General features: G+C 46.7%; 1 protein-coding gene and 1 pseudogene across 1 annotated transcript in view; both read left to right on the forward strand.

Moving 5' to 3' along the window:
• otog (otogelin) overlaps positions 1 to 24,309 on the forward strand; it is a 54,783-nt gene that overhangs the window by 15,625 nt on the left and 14,849 nt on the right. Inside the window, exons 18-35 of the mRNA XM_064338004.1 lie at positions 24 to 189; positions 1,309 to 1,383; positions 1,502 to 1,545; positions 1,923 to 2,088; positions 8,858 to 8,965; positions 9,687 to 9,825; positions 10,144 to 10,278; positions 10,392 to 10,538; positions 10,883 to 11,002; positions 11,470 to 11,586; positions 12,987 to 13,143; positions 13,505 to 13,531; positions 14,065 to 14,232; positions 15,164 to 15,442; positions 18,002 to 18,119; positions 18,461 to 18,540; positions 19,462 to 23,786; positions 24,044 to 24,221. Coding sequence (XP_064194074.1) covers positions 24 to 189; positions 1,309 to 1,383; positions 1,502 to 1,545; positions 1,923 to 2,088; positions 8,858 to 8,965; positions 9,687 to 9,825; positions 10,144 to 10,278; positions 10,392 to 10,538; positions 10,883 to 11,002; positions 11,470 to 11,586; positions 12,987 to 13,143; positions 13,505 to 13,531; positions 14,065 to 14,232; positions 15,164 to 15,442; positions 18,002 to 18,119; positions 18,461 to 18,540; positions 19,462 to 23,786; positions 24,044 to 24,221 — 6,549 coding nt within the window. The remainder of the gene's footprint in view (positions 1 to 23; positions 190 to 1,308; positions 1,384 to 1,501; positions 1,546 to 1,922; positions 2,089 to 8,857; positions 8,966 to 9,686; positions 9,826 to 10,143; positions 10,279 to 10,391; positions 10,539 to 10,882; positions 11,003 to 11,469; positions 11,587 to 12,986; positions 13,144 to 13,504; positions 13,532 to 14,064; positions 14,233 to 15,163; positions 15,443 to 18,001; positions 18,120 to 18,460; positions 18,541 to 19,461; positions 23,787 to 24,043; positions 24,222 to 24,309) is intronic.
• LOC135256017 (integumentary mucin C.1-like) lies at positions 14,311 to 14,901 on the forward strand (annotated as a pseudogene).

Raw genomic sequence — 24,309 nt, forward strand, 5'->3', positions numbered from 1 at the left:
CAGTCGCCTCTGCTTTTCTACAGCTCCCCTGTGCCCTGCGACAATGGAGTACGGGACCTGTGTGTCCTCCTGCCAGCACCGCTGCTCTGCCCTGTCCTCCCCTCAGCACTGTGACGAGGAGTGTGAGGAGGGCTGCGTCTGCCCCTCTGGAACCTTCTACAGCAGCCGCACACACACCTGCGTGGAAAGGTAAACCACCACCTTCTGGAGCAGCCATATACACACCTGTGTGCTCAGGTAAACTATCACCTACAGCAGCCACACACGCACACCTGTGTGCACAGGTGAACTACCACCAACAGCAGCCGCACACACACATACACGCACATATATTATAGTGCTATTTTTTTCACTATATAACATCGCTCAAAATATCAGTAACTATCCCTACTGTTTTTTATAATTCCTGTTCTTTAATAGGTTTTTTAAGCTAAATGCTTATTTCTTGGGCATTATACATTTTAAAACAATTGTGTGGTAGAATTACGTTCAGACTTCTCAGTTTAGACGGCAGGTTTTCAACTGAATTGTTCAACCATAGAATTCCTCTAAAACACTGACATACAGGAATTAAACCATGGGGTCGAGTAATCTCTTCTGAACACACTGTGAGAGTGAGATTCATTTGCCCCAAAAGACATGCTGTTTTATTTCTCTAAAGTGTCCTGGGGTTTTTGCATCTTCTGGTAGCTCTGTGCTTTACTGAACATGTGCTAGAGTTACATCAAGGAATTCTCTGTGAGAACAGCCATTCATTCTCCTGGAAGCTGTGGACGACACAGATATCTGATAACCAGCGAGAAAGAATTTGTTGTGCAGAGCCTGGGTGTGTTGCCATGGCCTGTATGTTGCAGGGACTTTTAACTTTAGCTAAACTGTTCATTAGTGCTGCCACTCATTTTTTTTCTGTGGTTCCATTTTAGGTGGAATTTTTGAGTATATGAAGTCTGAAAGTACAATCATAAAATGCACAAATGAAGACAATACTGACACTGTTTTACTCTGATCTCCCCAGTCTCACATTTTTGTCTCTTCTGTGTGTTCTTAACCAAAATAAATGGGTTCTGACATTAAACGTAAACACAACCCTGTGCTACAGTTTGGAAATTGGAGAAAGGAAGTATTTTTACCTTGTGTGTGAGTTGGTGTTCTGTTTGTGTGAGCTTGTGTTTTGTGTGTGGGTTAGTGTTCTGTGTGTGATTTGGCATTCTGTGTGTGACTTGGTGTTCTGGGTGTGAGCTGGTGTTCTGTTTGTATGAGTTGGTGTTCTGTGTATGTGAGTTGGTGTTCTGTGTGTGATTTCTCCAGAAGTCAATGTCCATGCAGCTACCTGGGTGCTGAGTACTCTCCTGGAGACGTGATCATGAGCTCAGCAGGTGTACAGTAAGATCCTCCTGTTCATTCCACTTTCCTTGACCAAATAGCCAATAATTGTTGATCTCAGCAGTAACAGCCACTTCTTTATGCCGCTGATGTGCTTACACCTTTTTCTTCAACACAGGGTTTGCCAAGATGGTAGAATGGTTTCCCAAAGCTCCACTATTGGTAAGTTTAATTTACTGTACTATATGGTGCTTCATTTATGATACTGTACAGTAACTTTTATTGTATACTATGGTTTGTTGTATGTTGCATTCATTTGAGTTTGTAACTGACTGCAGTCAACCTTTAGCAGAATTCATCTCCGAGTGCCATGTCATCTTAAAAATGGCCTCCATTAAGAGAAACCAACCAGTATATCAGGAAATTAATCAATTAAAGCAAAATTGGGCTATGGTCTCCCTTTTTCTGAAGTAAATATTAATATTGGGATACTAAGTATGCCATCCACCATATTATACATTGGTAGGGCATGCCCCATATTAATGTCCGTAGCCGGATGCTCAAAGGACAAGCACAACATAAGATACTCTTTCCTCCAGATAAGATGTGTCCACCTGGCCAGCACTACCTGGATTGCGATGACCTCGCTGATGCACCTGCATCGGAGAGAGGGCTGGCGTGCGAACAGACCTGCGAGTCGCACCTGCTCAACCTCACCTGCTCAGCTCACGAGCCTTGCGTTCCTGGCTGTGCCTGCCCACCTGGGTGAGTTTTCATGGTCACCTGCAGAATTCTGGACTGGAAGCGTGACTCCAGTTCCGTACAGCTGTTTTAAAGACTGAATTTCTCTGGAAATAGGTGAAAATGTAATCCACGGAACCTAATTCCATTACATTTGCTGTCTTGTAATGTTTTAGCTTTCTCTAACAAGTTTGGTTCATCCTCTTTGTGGATTTGTATTTTCTAACTCTGCTAATAACTGGCAGTTCTGATGCAGGGCTTTTAAAAATAGGATCTCCTTGATGGAGTTCCAAGTGTCCTCACACAAAATGTCACATTTTAGAATTTCAGTTAAAGTAAACGTCCTATGACGGATCCTGCAAACATTGCAAATATTGTGATCATTGCAATAGGTAGCCGAAATATTTATATTGTTCTGAATGGCTACATGCACTGCATGGATTCATGATACAGTGGCATCAGGCTTCAGGCTTGCTCCCATATTAGAGGAAGGTGAGGATAGCTGAGGTGCTTTGTTGAGTTGGGGTTTTTCAGCCACAGGTCCAGGCTTTAGTGGGACTAGCTTGTGAAACCTTGCTCTCTGGTACAGTATCTACACTGTTGTGTCCAGGTTTCTGTCCTGGCTGTAGATGAACGGTTGTTTCCCTTCCGGCAGGTGGGGGGTTGGGGGTGTTTGGGTGGGAGCGGGTCAGGGGCGGGTTCAGCTGGAGTCAGAGCTGGTTCGGGTCCAGTTTGAGGGCAGAGCCGTGCTGCATAGTGAGAGCATTGATGTGTAAGCCTACGGAAAGGACCGACTGTCAGTCCCAGCGCTACTGATCCATGAATGTAAGTTGGCCAGGAAGGGCAGCTTTTACGTTGGCTAATCTTGTATGGAAACGTCTGGGTAGCGTCACAGCAATTTCTGGTTCATCTTTCAACTTGAATTTTTTTCCAGACCTTTTTTACTGGGGAGAGGCACAGTGGGGGGGCCCTATTTGTGGAATATTCTGGCTTTAAATGTGAGACCTCTCAGAAACATTGCTGTCCGTGAAAGCAGCTACGGGCTAGCGTTACTGCTATAACGTAATTTCGCCTGTAACTTGAGATTTCCTCTCCGAGCACTCAGCAGTGTTTCCCAGGATTGATTTCTGCGGGGAGCGTTCCCATTACCTCACCTACGATCAGCGTCTGATGAGAGCTTAGCCTCCTTAGCCTTCTCTCCCAGAAGGGGAACAGCCTTTACATAAAGCAGGAGCCTAGCACTGGCTGTATAGCTCAGATTAAGGCCACCCGATCCGCTTAATGCCGCATGTCTGCGAGTCGGTGTTAGGGTTAAGTGGGCTTTTTATGAATTGAAACTTAAGAACTGCAAGCTCTGTGTGGCTAACCCAAAATGTCTGTGCAATGTGCTGCGTTCGTCCGTTTGTTCCACTGAGCTCAGTGTGTCAGCCATTGCACCAAGCTTATAGATCTCAGCAGGATGTAGACTGCCATTGGTTGGTAAATTGTTTTGTCAGATTTCTGAAGAAAAATCACATAAATAAATGATGCCATTTCACCAGATAAAATTCGGTGTTCATTGTAATGCACACATTAGCTACTATATCTTCAGTTCCTTATTGGGGGGCTGTGGTCCCTTTAGCAAGTGAATGTAAGCCCAGGTTGTTTGAGTACTTATCAATTATTTTAACGAAATACAAATAGGCTCAAACCCTGAAATAATTTGAGGTGCATAAAAAGACAAGACTACATGACACTGAAGGATAGGCATTGGCCTGTATCCCTTTTATTCATGTGTGCTCTCCATAGATAAAAAGGAAAAATGATATTAAGCAAATATTTATTGAAAAATGAGGCGCAGTATCTGCAACACTGAAAATGGAGTGACGTTCAGAGAGGCAAATAATCTTGACGCCAGTGCTGCTTGTGAAGAAGTCAGACTGAAAGATGAAGTGCACTTCTGAGCACACATGTTGAGTGACTGTGCTCTGTTTATTCTGATTTGTTGTGTGCTTTGAAAGCAAGCATAAGCTGTTAGCACATCATGTCAGTTTGCAATTTTAAGGCTTCTCTTTTGTCTTTTTTGATTTTTGCTGTTCATAAAGGCCCTGTTCCAGGGGGCCTAGATACGCAGCAATACCATGCTTAATCCTCTCCAGAGGGACACAGAAAGTAGCTGCGGTCTTGTTCGGTCAATTGATACTGATACCTCTTGAAAGGGAAACCAGTCTAGACACCACGGAGGAAGTCGATATCTAAGATAACGGACAGAAGCCGAGTGTCTGTCACCTGCTGCCACGCCCACTCGCTGACCTTTTCGGATGCCGGGCAACCCCAAACACGGAACACGGTTAGTCACCTTGACCATCATGGGCGAGCAACTCTTGCGGCATGAAATCCCTGTCACGAATGTTTAATAAATGCCTGCAACCTGATAGGCTGGCATCTAGTTTGTGGTAAATATGAACACAAAGGCAGCCTTATGCTGCTGGGCGATGGGAGTATTGATAACTCCAGTGGTAGGGCAATGATTAAAAAGTACCATTCAGCCATGGTCTGTTTTCTTGCGCCACTCCTCATGCTATTCATAGAAGCCAAAGGTTAGCCAAACAACGGTGGTTCAGTCAGTTAAAAGCCACTCGGCATGAATGCAGGCTAGACCTTGTGGAACAATAGTGTGCAAGCTATGGTTAAAAGGCTGGCCGGGACCAGCCAGCGCAGGCTAAGCCCTATAGCAGGGTCTTTACAGGCTGGAATATGGGCTGTGTTATTAATGGAACATGGCCCCGAGTGATGACATTCCATTCCATTCTATTGGCTTCATGCTACCAGGTGAATGGTAGGTTCAAGCTGGCCAGGGTTTGTCAAGTGTCCCGTAGCGTACCTTGTGCTTGGTATGGGTGGCACATTGGTGCCCCGAGGAGAGAAAATGGGCTGGTTCACATCAGGAAGTATTCCACCGAAGAAAGTAAAAGTCCAAAAAACTGTATACACCAGAAGGTCTGGGGATTCTAGCTGTGCTGCTTCTTCTGTGTAATATGCCCCTGTTTTCACACACAACAGAACAGTCTGTGCTCAGATAGGGATCAATCAATCAACGGTTTTAATTTTCTTAAAATTAAGCCATCCCTGGCCACACTAAAGGGAAAATGTGCTGTCTGATTGGTTGAAAGTTTACAAAGTAACCTGGGGGATAGAATGGGGCCCGATGGCTTTGAGAATATACGAGCTCTTAACCTATACAATTAACATCAGTTAACTTCACAGGGAAAATACGCTCCATTCAATGTACATCAAAGCTCATTGCAGTGAAATCGAAGCACCAAAGCCTATATTGCATGTCTTAATTTCCAAGCCGGGCATTGGAGTAATTAGCTCCCCCCCGTTCCCACAATCCCTTAGAAATCAGAAAGCGAAAGAGCTGGTTCATCAGAACCAGCCTTAAGGGGCCATAATGGGAAATCATTATTGGCAGTGCTGACAGGAGAATTCATTTTATTTGCCTTCTACAAAGGTGGACTTTGTGCTGTTTTCGATAAAAAGTAAGAGTTAATATCCTCAGTGTGACAATTACGCATTTCAAAGGGCTCTTCCGAAATGCAGGTGCGCATATCCTGTGTGTTAAAATCCATACAGGTACAGTATAGCTGTAGGGTCACAGATCATGTGTCATTTAAGATATTGCTGTACTGGTGCTGGCTATTGGGAGTTGAGTGGTAATAAAGGGTTAAGTCCCCGAGTCATAGGCAGCCTTAGACACTGAAGCTTCAGTTCTTGAGATCCACCGTACGCATCATTATCCTCTGAATATGGATATTGTGAAGAGTGTGGAAAGTCCCGGTGAAATGCCAGCGCTCCACCCAATCAGAGGAGTGTACGCACGTACACGGAGAGCTCCATCTCAGCGTGTCATTTGGTCTCTAGCATGACTAATTACTCATGGATTATGATCCTGACGCAAATGCCATCTGAGCTTCCCAGAATCCTTTGTGGTGTAATGTCTCAAGGTCAGGGTCAAGTAGCCCTATTATTGTTCTATTTTATTTTATTTTTTTCAATTTTGGTAACACACCAATATAATGTTTGGATGGGCTGATGAATTTTAGAAAAACAGAAGTGCTTTTTTCAGGAGAAGATTGAATGCATGGCTTGGTAAATCAAAAGATACTCAAAGAGTAAAGCTGAAAGGGATGATTTGTATTCAGTGAGAATTGTTTTAAATCTGGTTGATCTTCATATTTACTTTGTTGTATCTGCTTGGGCAGCCACTCTTTTGGTACCAACCTAGAAAATGAAGTTAGAACTTTCTTGGAGATTATGAAATTGAGCATCAGATAAGAGATATGCAGTCATGCACTCCCAAAACTTGATGGGAATTTCAAGTTTTGTCATTTCGCTAAAGGCTGAATGTGGCATGTTTGACATGACTGCCCATGCTGTTCTGTTGCTAATGGCTTAACCCTGGGAGGGCTTTCTGAAACACAGGATCAGGGGCATGTGGCTGGGACACAGTTATTTCTAAATATGATAATATAATAGCTGCTTTATAATAGCCACTTGAGAATCCTTCATATTGCTATCATTCTCTCTTCTCTCTTCCCCTCTATTTCTCCCTCTCTCCCCCTCCAATAAGAATAGAAAATTGTTGTACCTGCCCCCCTCCTCATGCACTCACTCACTTTTTCGTTCTCTCTCAAGAATGGCTGGAATAAAAGTTGTTTTTTTTAACAGAAGCATTCCAATAGTAATGAACATTTGTAATTTATCCAAGGCAATTACTGTAGCTTAGCTTTTATTTCACGCTATAAACTTAGATACTTTTCGTATTTATGCAATAAACAGGTGGACTGCGGGATCAGGTGACTGGTAAGCTTCTTAAAGGAATTCCTGCAACCTGTTTGAGACCGTCATCACTTTTTAATTTCACTCACAGTAAAAAGGTGTGCGCTTTATCCCAGAGGCAGAAAGATGCTAATTCCATTTTGAAACCGCTGCACCACACTGTGACAATACAAAAAGAATAAAGATGAGGAACATCAGTATGTTTCTGACTCATGCCCATGGAAACAGTGGCAGTCAGTGTTGCTCGTTCCTTAAATGTGAACTTTACTATTTTCCTATGAAATAAAATAGATTTTAGATGTATGGCTTTCCTGTTACAGTATTGCAACTAATTTATGTTCACAGAAAAGCTCCATTTTTTTACTCAAATCCATCCAACAGTTTTAAATAGAGTTAAGACATTTCATACTCCATTTTACATGCTTTTGTGATATATACTGTGTGGTAAACGAGTAGCAGGTTTATTTTCTTTTGAGAAATATTTGCATTGTGAGTGCATATATTGCAAGATTGCTGCTGGCATATTTTGGCAGTCAGACTGTGGCCATTTTTATCTGGTGACAGCACCCATAACTGAACCAGCGTTTCTCCACCTCCACATCGTTGCATCCCTGGCAGAAATATGACCCGGCCAAAACAAAAGATTAACAAAATATATCACTGCTGGATGGATTCTCTCCAACCCTCCTCACAAAACCCCTGAGCCATGAAATTAAGGGAACGCTGCCCGTGGGAATTCATTTATTACTGTGGCACTGTGGGGCTGTGGCTCCAGACTCACCGTTGTTGTTCTTGTTGGGTTATTACCTTGCTGAGTTATTCTTTTTTCAGTGGTGCTTCCATTGTTATTCTGGGAAACTGCACAATAAGTAATCGATAATAATCAGCGGAACCTATAAAAATGTTTTCCCACGATGGCTATTTGAGCTTTACACTCTCACTGAGGTCATGGCATATTTGCATATTTATACAGTAAAATGAAGTTCCCAGTATTGGCTATTTCTGCTGAACGAATATTAGTTCTAATTTCTTGTCGTGCTTCCACAAGTGGTCGATAATGACGACACGTACGGGTTGCATGCGCTGAAATGGAGCGCTCGTTGTGCTTGTTCACGACTCGGGTTTAATTAAAACGCAGAATGATGCAAATGGGGACGTTTATTTATAAACGGTGCGCGCAGAGCTCAAGGAGAGATTGTTATGGATTCTTTGATCAGAGTAATTGATAGGGCGCCCTGGCGTGCGGATAAAGAAAGCTGTTAACGGCACTTTATCAGGGGTGTAACATTACGCAGATGAACCTGAGGTTTATCCCCCGCTCATTCAATGTGACGCTTTATTGTCCGTGGAGGCGGCAGTGGGAATATTTCTCCCCCGAATATTACAAAGATTCTTATCTGGGTATGTCTGACAATTTGGGAGCCGGATTGAGAGAGAAAACAAAGCCTGTTTTTCTCTCTCTCCGAGGTTGCGTTGTCGCCGTGATTGTGTTTCCGCCGGTTCCTCTTTAACTCTATCCTGAATGCACCATATCCACGTGTCCTGAAAACGTGGACGCGCCTGAGAGGATATTATTTCTACTGCTGGCACCGGTGACATCAATAACCCGGGCTTGCATAACTTTAACGAAAACGGGGAAGTCACCATTACTGTGCTGGCAGTAAGATCACCAGCTATTTTGTCTTCTCTTAATAATATCCTCATCTGAACTGCCTGGCCTTGATGGTCCATAGGTTTAACTCCATTTTGTGAAACACTGTCAGACTGACAGATGTACAGATGGGGTGCCATTAGGGGTCTGCTGTATGTTTGCTACTTGTCACTGCTCTTATAACCTTGACTTAACCTGTACTTAATTTCTTCATCGATCCAGCTGTATGAATGGATAGCATGCAAACATGTAAGCTGTATCTGTCCGGCAGTATCTGCTGAGAAAATAAATGATGCCGAAATGTGTGCTTGTGGTTTCCAGGTTGTTGAAACATGGAGATGAATGCTTTCAGCCTGAGGCCTGCCCCTGTTTTTGGAAGGGGAAGGAGTACTACCCTGGAGACAAGGTCACCTCTCCATGTCACCGCTGGTGAGTTCTCCACCCACATGTGTCACTGCTGGTAGGGTCCGGCCCAACTACTGCATTTAAGGAAACCCAGGATATTTCCACAGTCAAACTTGATTACAAAGAACAAGCAGAACTTCCCTTGCTGTTAGGTTACATTTGTCTCATCTGTCTGTTGGATAAGTGACCATGTTTCCTCCATGCCACATGAACAATGCAAAACCAAATTAAGACAAATCTTTCACAGCGATGCTCATTTTGAAAATTGCTCACTGAAGCTAGCAAGTTCTCAGACTGTCTTGCAGTGCAACAGGTCACCTGATATGCTTGCCTTTCATGGTTTATGGAAGAAGAAGAATAAAAAAATCGTCTGGTTCATAGAAAAACTCCTTGTGTTACTGTCTTTCATACTTGATTTATCTTCCTCGCTGAATGCTGAATGTTATAATGACCTCAGTCAGAATGTAATCTATTTATCCCCCATTCTTAGCGATTCTTCCACCAGTAGCTAGAGAAGATAAGAGTGACAGCATAATGATGCGTGGAGTGGCTGAATCAACCTTTGGCAATCGGCTCTAAACATATTTTTTATCCCCCCCTCTCCTTCTGTGGGTAATTGCATCTGGTTTACAATGGAGTCCATTTTAAAATGACAGAATTTCTAGTGCGGTTCCCTGGTTTAAGATCTGGGCTTTTCTGAGCCGGAGGGAGAGTGCTGGATGTGCTGATAAGGTTTCCCTTTTAGCGTTTGCCAGCACGGGTCATTCCAGTGCGTCTTCCAGCCCTGCCCGTCCATGTGCACCGCGTACGGGGACCGGCACTACAGGACCTTTGATGGGCTGCTGTTCGATTACATCGGGGCCTGTAAGGTCTATTTGGTTAAGGTAAGAGTGCGAGGGTCCTTTGGTGACTGCACCTCTGATATTTTATAACGTGGAACAATTAAAGCTGATACTTGTGTCCCTGTAAAGGTATTTAACATGTAAGCGCTTAATATTACTATGTGCATTTTAAAAACATACTTTTGGAGTGGGTTTTCTGTCGCAGTACACATACTAATTAAAATGTAAACATCCTACACTATATAGAATATATTATGCAGATATGTGAAGGACATGGCATGTCAATTCTTTTTGTATGCTTCTTATTAAAATTGTTTTGAAAATGTTCATTATTGATTGTTTGTTATTCATTTCATACAGAGCAGTGTTGATTTAACACTGAGTGTGATGTCTGAGAACGTGGATTGCTACGACAGTGGAGTCATATGCAGAAAATCCCTGTTAATAAACATCGGGAAGTCTGTCATCGCTTTCGATGATGAAAGTGGGAAACCAGTAAGCTGAATACCCTTTAACATACTTATGGAACATTTGCTTGTATTTTAGCTGCATCTGTTGACAGAACAGTTTCCTCATCGCAGATCTGTGGTGCATTTTGTCCTCCACAGAACCCATCCAGCTTGATTGACAGGTCAAAAGTGGTGCTGATATGGAGGGCGGGGTACTTCACCATACTGCACGTCCCTGAGGAGGACATCACTGTACTGTGGGACAGAAAGACCACCGTCCACATTCAGGCAGGCCCACGCTGGCAGGTGAGGGGGAGGAGCCACACTGGCAGGTGAAGGGGAGGGGCCACACTGGCAGGTGAAGGGGAGGGGCCACACTGGCAGGTGAAGGGGTGGGACCATAATATATGGCCAGGATGTGGGATGATGCTGTCAGGTGTTCTCGGTGAAGAAGCCCCACAGCTATTGGGGAATTATTTTGTAATATTATAATAATAATAAAATAAGCAAATAAAACATTTATAATAATAATAACACTTCATCTCATATCAAATGTTTAAACACTTCAAAATAATTAGCCAATAATTGAGGGGGTCTTTTCATTATTATTACATTGACATATCGTGACACTCTGGTCGCTCTGTGCTTAGGGAAAGTTGTCGGGTTTGTGTGGGAACTTTGACATGAAGACGGTGAATGAGATGAGAACCCCAGAGAACATGGACTCTGCTACTTCACAGGAGTTTGGAAACAGCTGGACTGCAGCGGAGGCAAGTCAGAGACATTATAATGACTGTCTAATGTCCCAAGCTGACATCATCAGTCTCAGAGACAACGAGTGCCTACAGTATGAATAATTATAACAAACCATCTGTTTCAGGACTTGGTTTAAGGGTTTATATATCAAAGGTAAAAGAATGTTTTTATGGTTATTTTTATGCCAACATTTCTGGTTGGACATAGAAGGTTCAAGTAACCAGACATTTTCAGTGAGAACTGCTATCTTCTCAGTCCTTCAATACATAACTTCATACCACAGCACTGTGGACCAGAGGCCATAAGCAAATAGTATTTTATTTGTTTATTTATCCTGCAATGACACTGGGAAAACATGTCTTTCCTACCCTGACAAAATGTCCCTGTGTTAAAGAAGTGCCTGCAGATAAGTCACTGGCTTGGCTTTTTGATGGAGTCCATAAATGAGTGTAAATGAATGTCATTTGTTTTGTGTCGTCAGTGTATAAACAGCCCAGACATCAGGCATCCCTGCAGCCTCAGTCCTCTCAGAGAGCCCTTTGCCAAGAGGCAGTGCGGGATCCTGCTGAGCGAGGTCTTTGAGATCTGCCACCCGGTGGTGAGTGTCTGCTATTGCAGTCGCTGATGATCAGCGCTGACTTAGCGTTTGGTATTTAAAATTTGTTATTTCACGTTTTAAAAAATCTGTATGTATGAAAGAAAAATTTATTTACGGTGATTGAATTCTCTTTTTGTGTTTTGCTTTTGCAATAATGAAAATAATACTGATGTAAATATTTGATTTATTTTTGTGATATTGCTGCATTTTTGCGCAATATTGCATCATCTCCAGGCAGAAGTGGAAAATCCACATTCAGAAAGTAAATGTCCTCCCCAGTATTTTTCAAATGATCCAGATTTGATAATTTACACAATTTGTCAGTCAAGAGGTAGAACTAATTAGTGAAATCAGCTTGCTGAGTTCATGGGTGGAAGAAACACATGGATTTTTACTTTCTGACCCCTAGACTTTCCACCTCTGTCCCCAGATGATATCTCATAAGGTGTGGTTTGCCTCACCCTGTAGTTGTGGAATATATTATATATTATATTTCCATTGTATCTATCCTACAGCATTGTTCTATTTTTTTTGTGTGTTTTTAAATCACAAATTTGCCTGACAATATTCAGGAAAAGTTTGTGATCCTGGGAGGTGTAACTGCATTTTAATGCAGCATGTTAATCTCTCAGTATGGGGCGAAAAGGCCACCCACCTACAGAATAGCATCTGAATCTGTGTAGTGTATGTGTGTAGTGTGTGTGTGCATGTGCATGTGTGTGTGTGAGGGAGTGTGTGTGTGTGTGTGTGTGTGAGGGAGTGTGTACTATATATGATTCCTTTGTCCGTGAATATATCTGTGTGTTGACATTGCTGACCTTGTGCCATGTCTGTATAGCGTATGTGTGTTTGTATATGAGATCACTGTGTTCACCTTTGTGTTCCCTAGGGCAGTATTTGCCCCTGCTGGTTCAGCTGTCAGGGTTTTGGGGGAGGGGGGGACACACAGAACCTTATCCCCCAAAGACCTCCACTGAATCATGCAGTTTGGAAAGAGGGATTAGACCTGTACTGCCTTCCTTTCAACCACTGTGCTACACACATGCACACACACTTATGTACACACACGAACACACACACACACACACACATGCACACATTTATCTACACACACGCACAAACACATACGCACACACACACACACACACACACACGTACTTATCTACACACACGCACAAACAAACACAGACACGAATGTACACAAACACACTCGTGCATGCACACACACTTATCTACACACATGCACAGACACACACACACACACAGACACAGATATACACAAACACACACATGCACACACACACACACACACACATACACACACATGCACACACACACACACACCCAGCTGCACACCCTGCTGTTGCCTGGAGCTGCTGACAGTGCTGGTGTTCCTGCAGGTGGATGTTACCTGGTTCTACATGAACTGCCTGATGGACACATGCAGCTGCAGCCGGGGTGGAGACTGCGAGTGCTTCTGCACCAGCGTGTCGGCCTACGCCCACCGCTGCTGCCAGGAGGGCGTCGCCGTCGACTGGCGCTCACCTGCCGTGTGCCGTGAGTGTGGGGCAAGGGCTCATGGGAATGTTCATAAATACATGTCATTAATGGCAAAAAATCATATGCACTAAGATGCATACACATGGTCTGATATAATAAAAGCTATAGTACATAGCACTCAAAGTATAATCAAATGATTTTACATCTGAGAATGTGAGTCTAGTATTGGCCTTTATGTCATGTACTAGACCAATGTATGTATCACTGAATTTTATCATCTGTGGTAGCAGTAAAATACAGAATTATAATTCAAAACAAAGTTCAACAATAACCTGGAAGTAATTGGAGTTTTTAAGCTCTGTCTGAATACTTGCTTTCACAAATTTCCTAACTGCTTATTTTTTGTGTGTTTTTACAGCTTATGACTGTGAATTCTACAACAAAGGTAAAGTGTATTCAACATACATAAAATCTGGTTGGAGTGATTGTAATGATTTCTTCAAGATTTTCATCTTGTGCAAAAAATAGTAAAACTCATGAATAAAACTTAGAAGCTTTAACTTGGGAAAATATAATGAGGGTGTGATTGAACCTCTAGGGGGCGCAAAATATGCAGTAATCCACAGGAGCCTAGCCTCTGGCCAGTGATAGCATTGCGGGGCATTCAGGAGAAATAATTTGTTCTCATCACCATTCATTATATTTTTTACAGCATGGTAGAAAATTGAATAAACTGTACATTGGGCTGGTCTTCCTGAAGCATTTTGTTGTATAGAGAACAGAAAATAGTGGTGATAAGTCATGTTCACAGATTGTGTGTTAATTTGGTTTGATACATATTAAAGTAAAGCCACACCCATTTTATCAACGAAAAGTACTGTATGTGCCAAATATTTCAAGTGTGACAGGTGGTCCACCTGCATGTTCAGAGGTACTGTACAGTCCAAAGGCGATGGAGCTCACTTGTCTCCCCTGCAGTTCTGGGAAAAGGGCCCTATAAGTTGGTGACATACCGAGACAGGGACACTGCGCTGGCCGCCAACACGTCCGGCGGTGTGCTTTTCCCTCTGAGGCGGGCGCAGACCGCGGCGGGAATCACTGCGCTCTTCATGATGACCCCAGGACTGAGCAGAGCGCGACCGCATGGTGAGCGCACGCTCCTGATAACCCCCACAGTTACTCACCCCCACAAGCACAACCACAACCATATCCACCCCCACAAGCACAACCACAACCATATCCACAACCACAACCACAGCCACATTGCAACCATATCCACAACCACAACCATATCCACAACCACAACCACAGCCACATTGCAACCATATCCACAACCACAACCATATCCACCCCCACAAGCACAACCACAACCATATCCACAACCACAACCACAGCCACATTGCAACCATATCCACAACCACAACCATATCCACAGCCATGACCACAACCATATCCACAACCACAAGCACAACCACAACCATATCCACAACCACAACCACAGCCACATTGCAACCATATCCACAACCACAACCATATGCACAGCCACGACCACAACCATATCCACAACCACAAGCACAACCACAACCATATCCACAACCACAACCACAGCCACATTGCAACCATATCCACAACCACAACCATATCCACAGCCATGACCACAACCATATCCACAACCACAAGCACAACCACAACCATATCCACAACCACAACCACAGCCACATTGCAACCATATCCACAACCACAGCCACGACCACAACCATATCCACAACCACAAGCACAACCACAACCATATCCACAACCACACTGCAACCATGACTGCACCATGGGCACCCTGCGACACCCCACCATCTTACCCTGCCCGCAAGGACTGCACATTTGGTTCCTCCACCCCCCTCACTGCTGTCAACACCACCCCCCCCCCCCCCCAACCCTCTAACACACCAACTTCAAAATGCACATTCACCCCTTTGTAGTTTCACATTTAAATAAATATTTTAACATTTTTTAAGGAAACAAAATGTCTCCTTTGCCTGTTTGCCTGATTCTAATTCCTCTTTGTGGTGGAAATTCCCTCCAGACACCTCTCTGGTGTCCTTCGAAGCAGCGGGACGGCCGAACTATTTTGTCCGCGCTCAGCGGGGCGGACAGCTGGAGCTGGCCAAGTTTGAGGAGCAGGGGCTGTTCTCTGACCAGGCCACCTTCGTCCTGCACCGGGACACCTGGATCAGCGGCTACGACTCCCTGGAGTCCTTCGCCCGGCCCGGCTTCTTCCTGCACTACACCCGCTCCCGACTCCACCTGATGAAGTACAACCACTCAGATGGCTTCCGCAGGGCTACGCTCTTCAGGCTCACAGGTCAGTACAGCCATATGCAGATTCACAGGTCAGTACAGCGATATGCAGATTCACAGGTGAGGGCTGGGTTGTGCAGATTCACAGGTGAGAGCTGGGTTGTTCAGATTCACAGGTGAGGGCTGGGTTGTTCAGATTCACAGGTGAGGGCTGGGTTGTTCAGATTCACAGGTGAGAGCTGGGTTGTTCAGATTCACAGGTGAGAACAGATTGTTCAGGTTCACAGGTGAGAGCTGGGTTGTTCAGATTCACAGGTGAGAACAGGTTGTTCAGGTTCACAGGTGAGAGTTGGGTTGTTCAGACTCACAGGTGAGAGCTGGGTTGTTCAGATTCACAGGTGAGAGCTGGGTTGTTCAGATTCACAGGTGAGAGCTGGGTTGTTCAGATACACAAGTAAGCCAGCATGGTTGCTCAGTGGTTTGGTTTCTTCGCCTACTCCAGTTTCCTCCTACAGTCCAAAGACATGTAGGGCTCTGGGCAGACTTGTGAAGGATATCATTGTAAATGTGACTACCCTGATTAAATAAAGGTTGAATGAAAAAACGTAAGTACTGGGCTGTTCAGATTTGCAGGAGACTGCAGAGCCTCACACTTCAGACCCATCCATTCAGATTATTGCTTCTGGGTCAAAGGTTAAGAGAGGCCCGGAGTGTCTTTATTGTAGAATAGCCTACAGACACTGGAATTGTCTGGCGAAGGGTAATGTCAAATAGTGAATCGGAGTAAAACCACAGCGACGCCAGGCTTACCGTGCTGTGTGTTTTCCTTTAGCTACGCTTCAGCTAGCCGCCCGACTCGACTGACTCACAAAATGAGGGCTGCGGTGAGTCGCCCCCATCCCCCTCCCACGTTGCTCAGGGCCCGTAGGCCTCTGCTTTAGCGGTCCAGTGGGGGGGGGGGGTGTGTTAATGGGCGCATTGTGAGGCCGGCCTTGTTTTGCATTGCGCTGTAATGGCCGGGCCGTGCAGCTGTCGACTGGCACACTCCCACCCCCGGAAAAATGACAGCTTTTGTCAATGCCAAGTGCCTGATGTGCGCTGGAGAGTGTCTTTAATCATGGGCATGTTGAGATGTGGGGCGGCGGCATGCCACACCAGCCCCCCGGGGGCCGGCTGTCTCCACCCCCCCCCCCCACCCCCCCAAACACCACACACGCACCGCCAGGGGGTTCACCCGTCCTGCCCAGAGAGGGGCACGCAGAGCGACTCGCCCGGTTTTAGGAGCCCATGTATCTGCACAAGGCTGTATGTTCTTCTAGTCCCATTTTATCATAATGCACTACTGCCTAACCAATTCTTCCTTGGTTATATATACATATATTTAAATATGTGTGTGTGTGTGTGTGTGTGCATGTGCATGTGTGTGTATGTGTGTGCGTGTGTGGCAACCCTAGCGGAAAGCCACAACTGTTTATCCATTATACAATGGTGCCCAGTGACGGCTGGGCTTCATATTAAGGGTCAGGTCCAAGGTTCGAGTTGCGGGGGTGGGGTGCCCGGCGCTGCGTCTCCACACCCCTCAGCCTGCTGAGGCAGGGTAATCACGCTCGGCTAAAAATACTGCAGCATTTGTTTTAGCTAGAGGAAAGGAGCACGGGCGGGCCGGCTCGCGGGCTGAAGGAGATTGGGTTTCCTGCTGACTGCGGGGAACGCCGGCCGCATTCCGCCAAGCAGAGGAGCCCGCCAGGGGCGAAAGTGTCCGAAACGTCGGGGAGAGGGCCCGGCGCCCCCTCGCGCATTACCACCCTGACCCCTGCCATCGCCCCCGTCCCAGCCGGGGCCGTGAATGTGGCCCTGTCCCACGGCACGGCCTGACCCCTCGTAGCTCTGGGCATTCTGAAGGGTTCGAGAAATGTCATTAGCTTACGCCGTATGTTTTCTAGGGGTTTTTTTATAAATCAGTTATCATCTGATGTGGGGGAAAAATGTGAGTGGAGGTGCAGCTAAGCTCCAGAAGGGGGCGCTGATGGACCCCACTGCTGGCTGTAGAGTAAGGCCATTTGGCTGCAGCTAGACCACATGTTTTACTGGCACTCTCTCACCCGAAGAGGCCCTGACACCAGCCAACGCAACCTGTAACAGAATGCGTTCTGAAGCCATGTGTATAATAATGGACATCCTTAGCAGATGCAGCTCACTAATCCATCCTTTTATCACTAAAACATGTCTGTCTTATCATTACATTACGCCACTAGCCACTGATATTATTGCTGCAATGGCTTCTAACCATACTGCTGTGGACACTGCAGTTACAATTTCACCTTTCTGAAATGATTTGTGAAATATTGTGAATGGGATTGAATTATTATTCACCATTTTTGCTTCTCTGCATTCATTGGCTGGACCGCAACAGCGGGGCCAGCCCTACAAACTCGAATGTCTGTGACTGACTGAGTGAGTGATGAAGTTACACCATTGGTCAGCCAAGTTATGAAGTTACACCATTGGTCGGCTGGATTACGTGTGCTAGGTCCAGCCATATACTAGGTTTCCTAGTCTTGTTTGAATGTGCCAGGCCCCGTGCTGTTAATGTGACGCAGTGAAATCTGGTGTTTTCTTTCAGGCTTTGACTTGGACACCTCTCTTTGGCCTCGGTGCCAGTGGAGGTACGAGTCATGTGTGAGCGCCTGCTTCAGGACCTGCAGTGACCCCAGCGGCCAGCTCTGTACCACCATCCCAAAGTAAGAGCTTACTACTACTGTGTCACACAACACATAGCTCCACACACACAACACACATCCATACATGCAACACACTCCCATACATACAACACACATCTACAAAAGACTGACATCCACGCATACACCATACACATCACAACACCTCATACATGCATAATACGTGCACACCAAACGCAAACATCGCAGACCTTAGTACAAAAAACATGTGGGCATGCTAACACACTCATCAATGTGTACACTCACCTCAACATCAACAGCACACTAGCGGCTGTGCGTGTGGGACTTCGCAAGGTGCGTTATTGTTGCGTGTTGTTCTCAGAGAGATATGTTTTTCTCTGTAGAGTGGAGGGATGCATCCCACAATGCCCAGGTCACATGGTTTTGGATGAAGTCACTCAGCGATGTGTGCATCTGGCAGATTGTAAGTCTCTCATATCTTATAAAATCACATGAATATAGCCACAGTCACTGCAACAGCTAGGGGCTAGGGTTTTGTTAGTGAAACCTATCTAAGGTACCGCATGCCACTATACCTTAAAGAAAATATCAAGGTGCAATGAAAAAATACATTGTTTATCCAATTATAGTTTTTTTCTTAGTTTTCTTGACTCAAAATCTCAAACTTTTTATGTGAGCTTTTAATGCACATTTTGTAATGAGAATTTTTAAAAACGAAATAAATTGCATAGATTTTAACATGTGCACACAATGAACTTTATTATGTAAAATGGACTAAATGTGTCAATATGTCTGAGATGTTTGTGTTTTATAATTGCAATTTAAGTGAAAACAAGTGAACAGTTGTTTGCTGCTTTGCAGAAGTAGCATTCTGATAATTGATCTTTGCTTTGACTGTAGTGTGTAGTGTGAGGAAAAAAGGAAATTAAACTAATTTTAAATGTTATAGTGCTTAATGACAGAATCAAAATGTTTTTCATGCCTTTAGTAATTATAATTTGTAACACAAAAAATATGTATACTGGTTCTAGTACTTCAAAGGACTCTTTGTTCTGTGTAGTAGAGTTAGCTTAGTGTAGATTAGTTTGGGATAGATTAGTCTGACATTGACAGAACAAAAGTACTCTTTGCAAATGCGTATGAGCTCATTTGACGATCCCCCTTCATGTGACATCATCGCTGTGTGATATCGCATTTCTTAGAAGCTGAAATATTCATCCCAACATCTGTTTAATTAAGCTTCCATCCCCGTGCCAGACCACGGGTGCCGGGGGTTTAAATTCTGTCACAAGTAATGCATTTACCCCTTGTCCCTCTCCCTTTCCATTTTTTTTTTGTGGAATAACCGTGCTTATCTAACAGTTGTCTTATTATTTATCCTCAGGCATTAAGCCACCAGTTGCTGTGGCCCCCACTCCTCCCCACAGTACTGCAGCGGCACCTGCAGCTGTCACTTCAACTGCGGCTGTCCCGGCTACTGCGGCGGCCTCCACGGCACACTCCACCGCCCCCGGCATCTCCACGGCACACTCCGCGCCCCCCACCGCCTCCCCCGAGACCGCTGCTAAGGAAACGCACAGCACCAGCGCCGCGGTGCCCGCCGTGACTGAGAGGGAGCCGTCCACGACTGCGACTTCCCCTACTTTAACCTCCCAGCCCGTGACCACCTCGACCGTGACCAGTTTGGTGCCGGAGGTGGATACCGGACCCCCCACCCCTGCAGTCCCTGTCACTCCTGGGACATCGCCCGGGCCTCCTGTCCCTCCCACGGTATCCGAGGTCCCTGTGTCCCTGACATCAGAGACAACATCCACAGCTGTGCTCACGAGCCTAGCAGGCCCAACTGGGCCAACAACCGTGGTGCTACCAACCACTGCACGCACTCCCATGGAGCCTTCCACCGAGAGGACCAGCCCCATTACCCCCACCGCCTTGTGGGTAACTGCCACCACAACTACTCCCACCACAGTCTCAGAGCCTGCCACCACCAGAACTACCACTACCACCACCCCTGCCACAACCTCAAAGACTGCTACAACCAGGACTACCACCACCCCTGCCACAACCTCAAAGACTGCTACAACCAGGACTACCACCACCCCTGCACAACCTCAAAGACAGCTACAACGATCACCACCCGCACAACCTCAAGACTGCCAATCAGAACACACCCCTGCTACAACCTCAAAGACTGCTACAACCAGAACTACCACCACCCCTGCCACAACCTCAAAGACTGCCACTACCCTCACCACTACCACCACCCCCACCACAGCCTCAGAAATCACTACCACCAGAACTACCACTGCAACCACCCCGACCACAACTGCAGAGACTGTAACCACCACCTCCGCTACCACCACGACCACAGGAACTGCTATCACCGCATCCACCCCTACACCAGTCTCAGAGACTGCTACCACCAGAACTAGCACCACCACCACCCCCACCACAACCTCAGAGACAGCTACCACCAGAACTAGCACCACCACCACCCCCACCACGACATCAGAGACTGCTACCACCAGAACTACCACTATTACCACCCCCACCATGACCTCAGAGACTGCTACCACCAGAACTAGCACCACCACCACCCCAACCACAACCTCAAAGACCGCTACCACAAGAACCACTACTACCACCACCACTCCCACTCCAGTCTCAGAAACTGCTACCACCAGAACTAGCACCATCACCCCCACCACAACCTCACAGACCGCTACCACAAGAACTACCACTACCACCACCACTCCCACTCCAGTCTCAGAAACTGCTACCACAAGAACTACCACTACCACCACCCCCACCACAACCTCAGAGACTGCTACCACCAGAACTACCACTACCACCACCACTCCCATGACCTCAGAGACTGCTACCACCTCAGCCGCCTCCACTGCAACTGCCACGAGGCCAGTTGCCACCTCAGAGATAACCTCCAGCACAACTCGTGTCTCTCCACCCTCTCCCACTATGGGTCTGTCCACCAGCTCCATCCTGCTCCCAGTCAGCACCAGCACACTTCCTGTCCCTGCAGCTTCACCTTCGGAGGCGGTTACAGAAACCACCGTTAGCACCGCCTGGGCGACTCCCGTCTATACCACCACCACCAGCACGCCAACCACGATCATCTCAGAAACCTCCAGATTCACAGCCACAACCACAGAGACCACACACCCTACTACAACCTACAGAGAGACCAGCACAGGACCTGCTGTTGTTGAAACGGCTAAAACAACCATGCACACCACCCTAGAAACCAGTCCCACCACCATTACCAGCACCATCACCACCACAGAAGCCTACACCATCTCTCCTTCTACTCCCACACACACACTAGGGGTCACCACGCCCAAGCCTTCTACCACACATTTGACTGAATCAGCCACAACTGTGAGTGCCTTTACCACCATAAGCTCCACCACGCCAGGTACGAGTCCAGAGGTCATTTCCGCAGTAACTTCAGAAAGACATGTTCCCACCGCTCCTGTCCTGAGAACGTCTACAACCACCCCCCCCTCTCTACCTTCTACTACCCCTGTTCCTGCGCTTCAAACCACACTGTCATCGGTGCCCACTTCCCCTACTACTCAGCCTCCCATTTCTACAAAGAAAACCACAACGGCAGCCTTCACTGCTGTTGTGACCTCCACAACCACCACAGTCCGTCCCCTAACGCCCAGCACCATTGCCACCACCGCTTCCACACCTCCACCTGTGGAAGAAACTACCACAAGAACAGCAGAGACCCAGCCGACATCAACCGCCACTACTGTCAGGACTTCCTGGATAACTGGAGTGCCCACCACCGAGAGTACCTCAGAGATGACCACTGTGCATGTGCCGGTGTCCACGAAAACAACAGCCGTAGATTGGAGACAGACCGCGGCTGACACTGGTGCCACAACTGCGCAGACCACCATAGGCAGACCAGTCTCTCTGGAGGTGCCTCGCACAACTGTAATACCTCTAGAGACCCCAAAACCAACAGTTAAATTCCCTCACACCATAGCCGCAACATCTATCTCAACTTCACCTGAAACGGCAGCTACAGAAACGACGGCAACATCAATAGTCTCTACTTCACCCAAAAAACCAGCGATGACAACTATCCCCACTTTGCCGGAAACTCCCGCAACAACGACTTTCACTACTTTTCCCGTTACCCCGTCGAAGATGACCATCTCCACTATCCCCGAAACGGCAGCCACAACGATGTCCATCACCCCAGTTATCAGAACTACGGAGTCAACAACAGTGAAAGCCCCCACAGTTGAAGCAGAGCTTTCAACCCTGCCCTCCACCTTAAAAATGACAGAGACCCCGCGATCTCCATCCACCCAAACTTTGACCACTCCATCCTACCTGACCCACAAAGTAAGCACTGCAGCGATCACCTCTAAACCATTAACCGCAACCCCCTATCCCAGCTCACCCGCTGAGGTAAGCACTGCCACCAGTGAGATCACCACGACAACCACAGCCAAACCCCTTGCAGTGACCAGCTCTAAGATCACTGTTTCCACCTCTCCAGTGTCACGGGTCACTACAGCAACCTCCGAGGCAACTTCAGTTCTAAAGAGCACCAGGAAAACCACAGAGCGTCCTGAAGCTGCCACCCACTCGCCAGTGACAACTAAAACAGCCAGAACAGAGTCACCCACAACCAAAGAGAGGGAAACTTTTACCACTCACTCTACCACAAAGGCTACGACTGTGTCTCGCCTCATTACTTCTACCACCAAGCCATTGACTATGCCTCCTCTTACAGGGACAATAGGCCCTCCTCCGGTCACACAGAAAGTGGAGGTGCCAGAGGTTACTACAGCATCAACAACTGCATCACCCACACCTACGTCATTGCACACTGCTTCAACCAGTCGACCAACTGTCACCACCACCCCTGAAAGATACACGCCAAGAATGACGTCCACCACAGGGCCCCCCCCCAGCACCAGGTCATCTGTTGGGACCACACTGAGCAGAACCACGCGAGTGACTTCTCCACCAGTGCCCCTCGTGACTTCTACCAAGACAACCACGATCAGTACTTCAACTGTCAGGACGTCTACTGTTAGCACTTCCACTGAGAGGCTCTCCTTGTCAACACGACTCCCGCCATTGCCAACGACAACCACAGCCCCTGTTTACCCATCAGCCCCTGTGAAACCTGTCTCAGTCACTGTCTCGACCACACGTACCACTCAGAGGTCCACCAGGCCTATCACCACCACCAGAACCACAGAACCTCCACCCACAACGCTTTCTACTGAAACCACCAAAACCCACTCCACTCCACTGCCCAGCCTGACATCAGTCACAGCGCCCCCTGTGGCCATTACAGAAACCAGCAGGGTAACGATCCCACTGCCCACTGCCACCCCTGAAAGCACTGTCACCACTGAGGGCGTCCCTCAGACTGATACCCCACCCACAGAGAGCGCCAAAACTTCTGTGCCAGACTGGCTGACGTCCACTAAGCCTCGGCCTACCGACGGGGTCACAGTGCCCCCGTCTCCCACCCCTGTCGCGGTCACAGAGACAGCAGCCACCCCAACAACGGCCACCACCACATCGCCCTTCACCCCCGCCACAGATCGCTGGTGGACCACTGCACCAGAAACGGCCACACCCTCAGCTGCACCACACACCACTGAGGTCACCACCACCACCACCACTGCCATACCCTCAACCAGGATGTGCACGGTCAGTCTCTCCTCCCTGTACTTATACTGACCTCTTGCTTTATGAATCTGGCTGGTTTCTTCACTGTAAAAATCACCTCTTTAGGGACTTTTGGGGAAATTATTGCACAATTGTTTAGATTACTCTCAGTGCTCACTGTGAGACCTCCTGTATGACCTGTTCACTGTGAGAGCTGCTGTATGACCTGCTCCTGTATGACCTGTTCACTATGAGACCTGCTGTACAATTGTCCCTGGTGATACTGTTGTGTTTCTCAGCCCCCATATTCAGAGATCATTGATGAGTGCACCAAGTACATCTGTGTGGGTGGGCAGCTGATGCTGTTCAACAAGTCACAGAACTGCCCCTACAACTCCATTCCTCCAAACTGCGGCCTCCTGGGATTTGCAGTCCTGGTGAACGGAGACAAGTGCTGCCCTCAGTGGGACTGTCCCTGTGAGTGCTGTCATCCATGTGCACCATAAATATGTGTTCATATACATACATAACCTCAAAAACATTGCTATAATTACATGCACATAAC

This window comes from Anguilla rostrata, chromosome 5, assembly GCF_018555375.3.
Source record: "Anguilla rostrata isolate EN2019 chromosome 5, ASM1855537v3, whole genome shotgun sequence".
NCBI classification, from domain to species: Eukaryota; Metazoa; Chordata; class Actinopteri; order Anguilliformes; family Anguillidae; genus Anguilla; species Anguilla rostrata.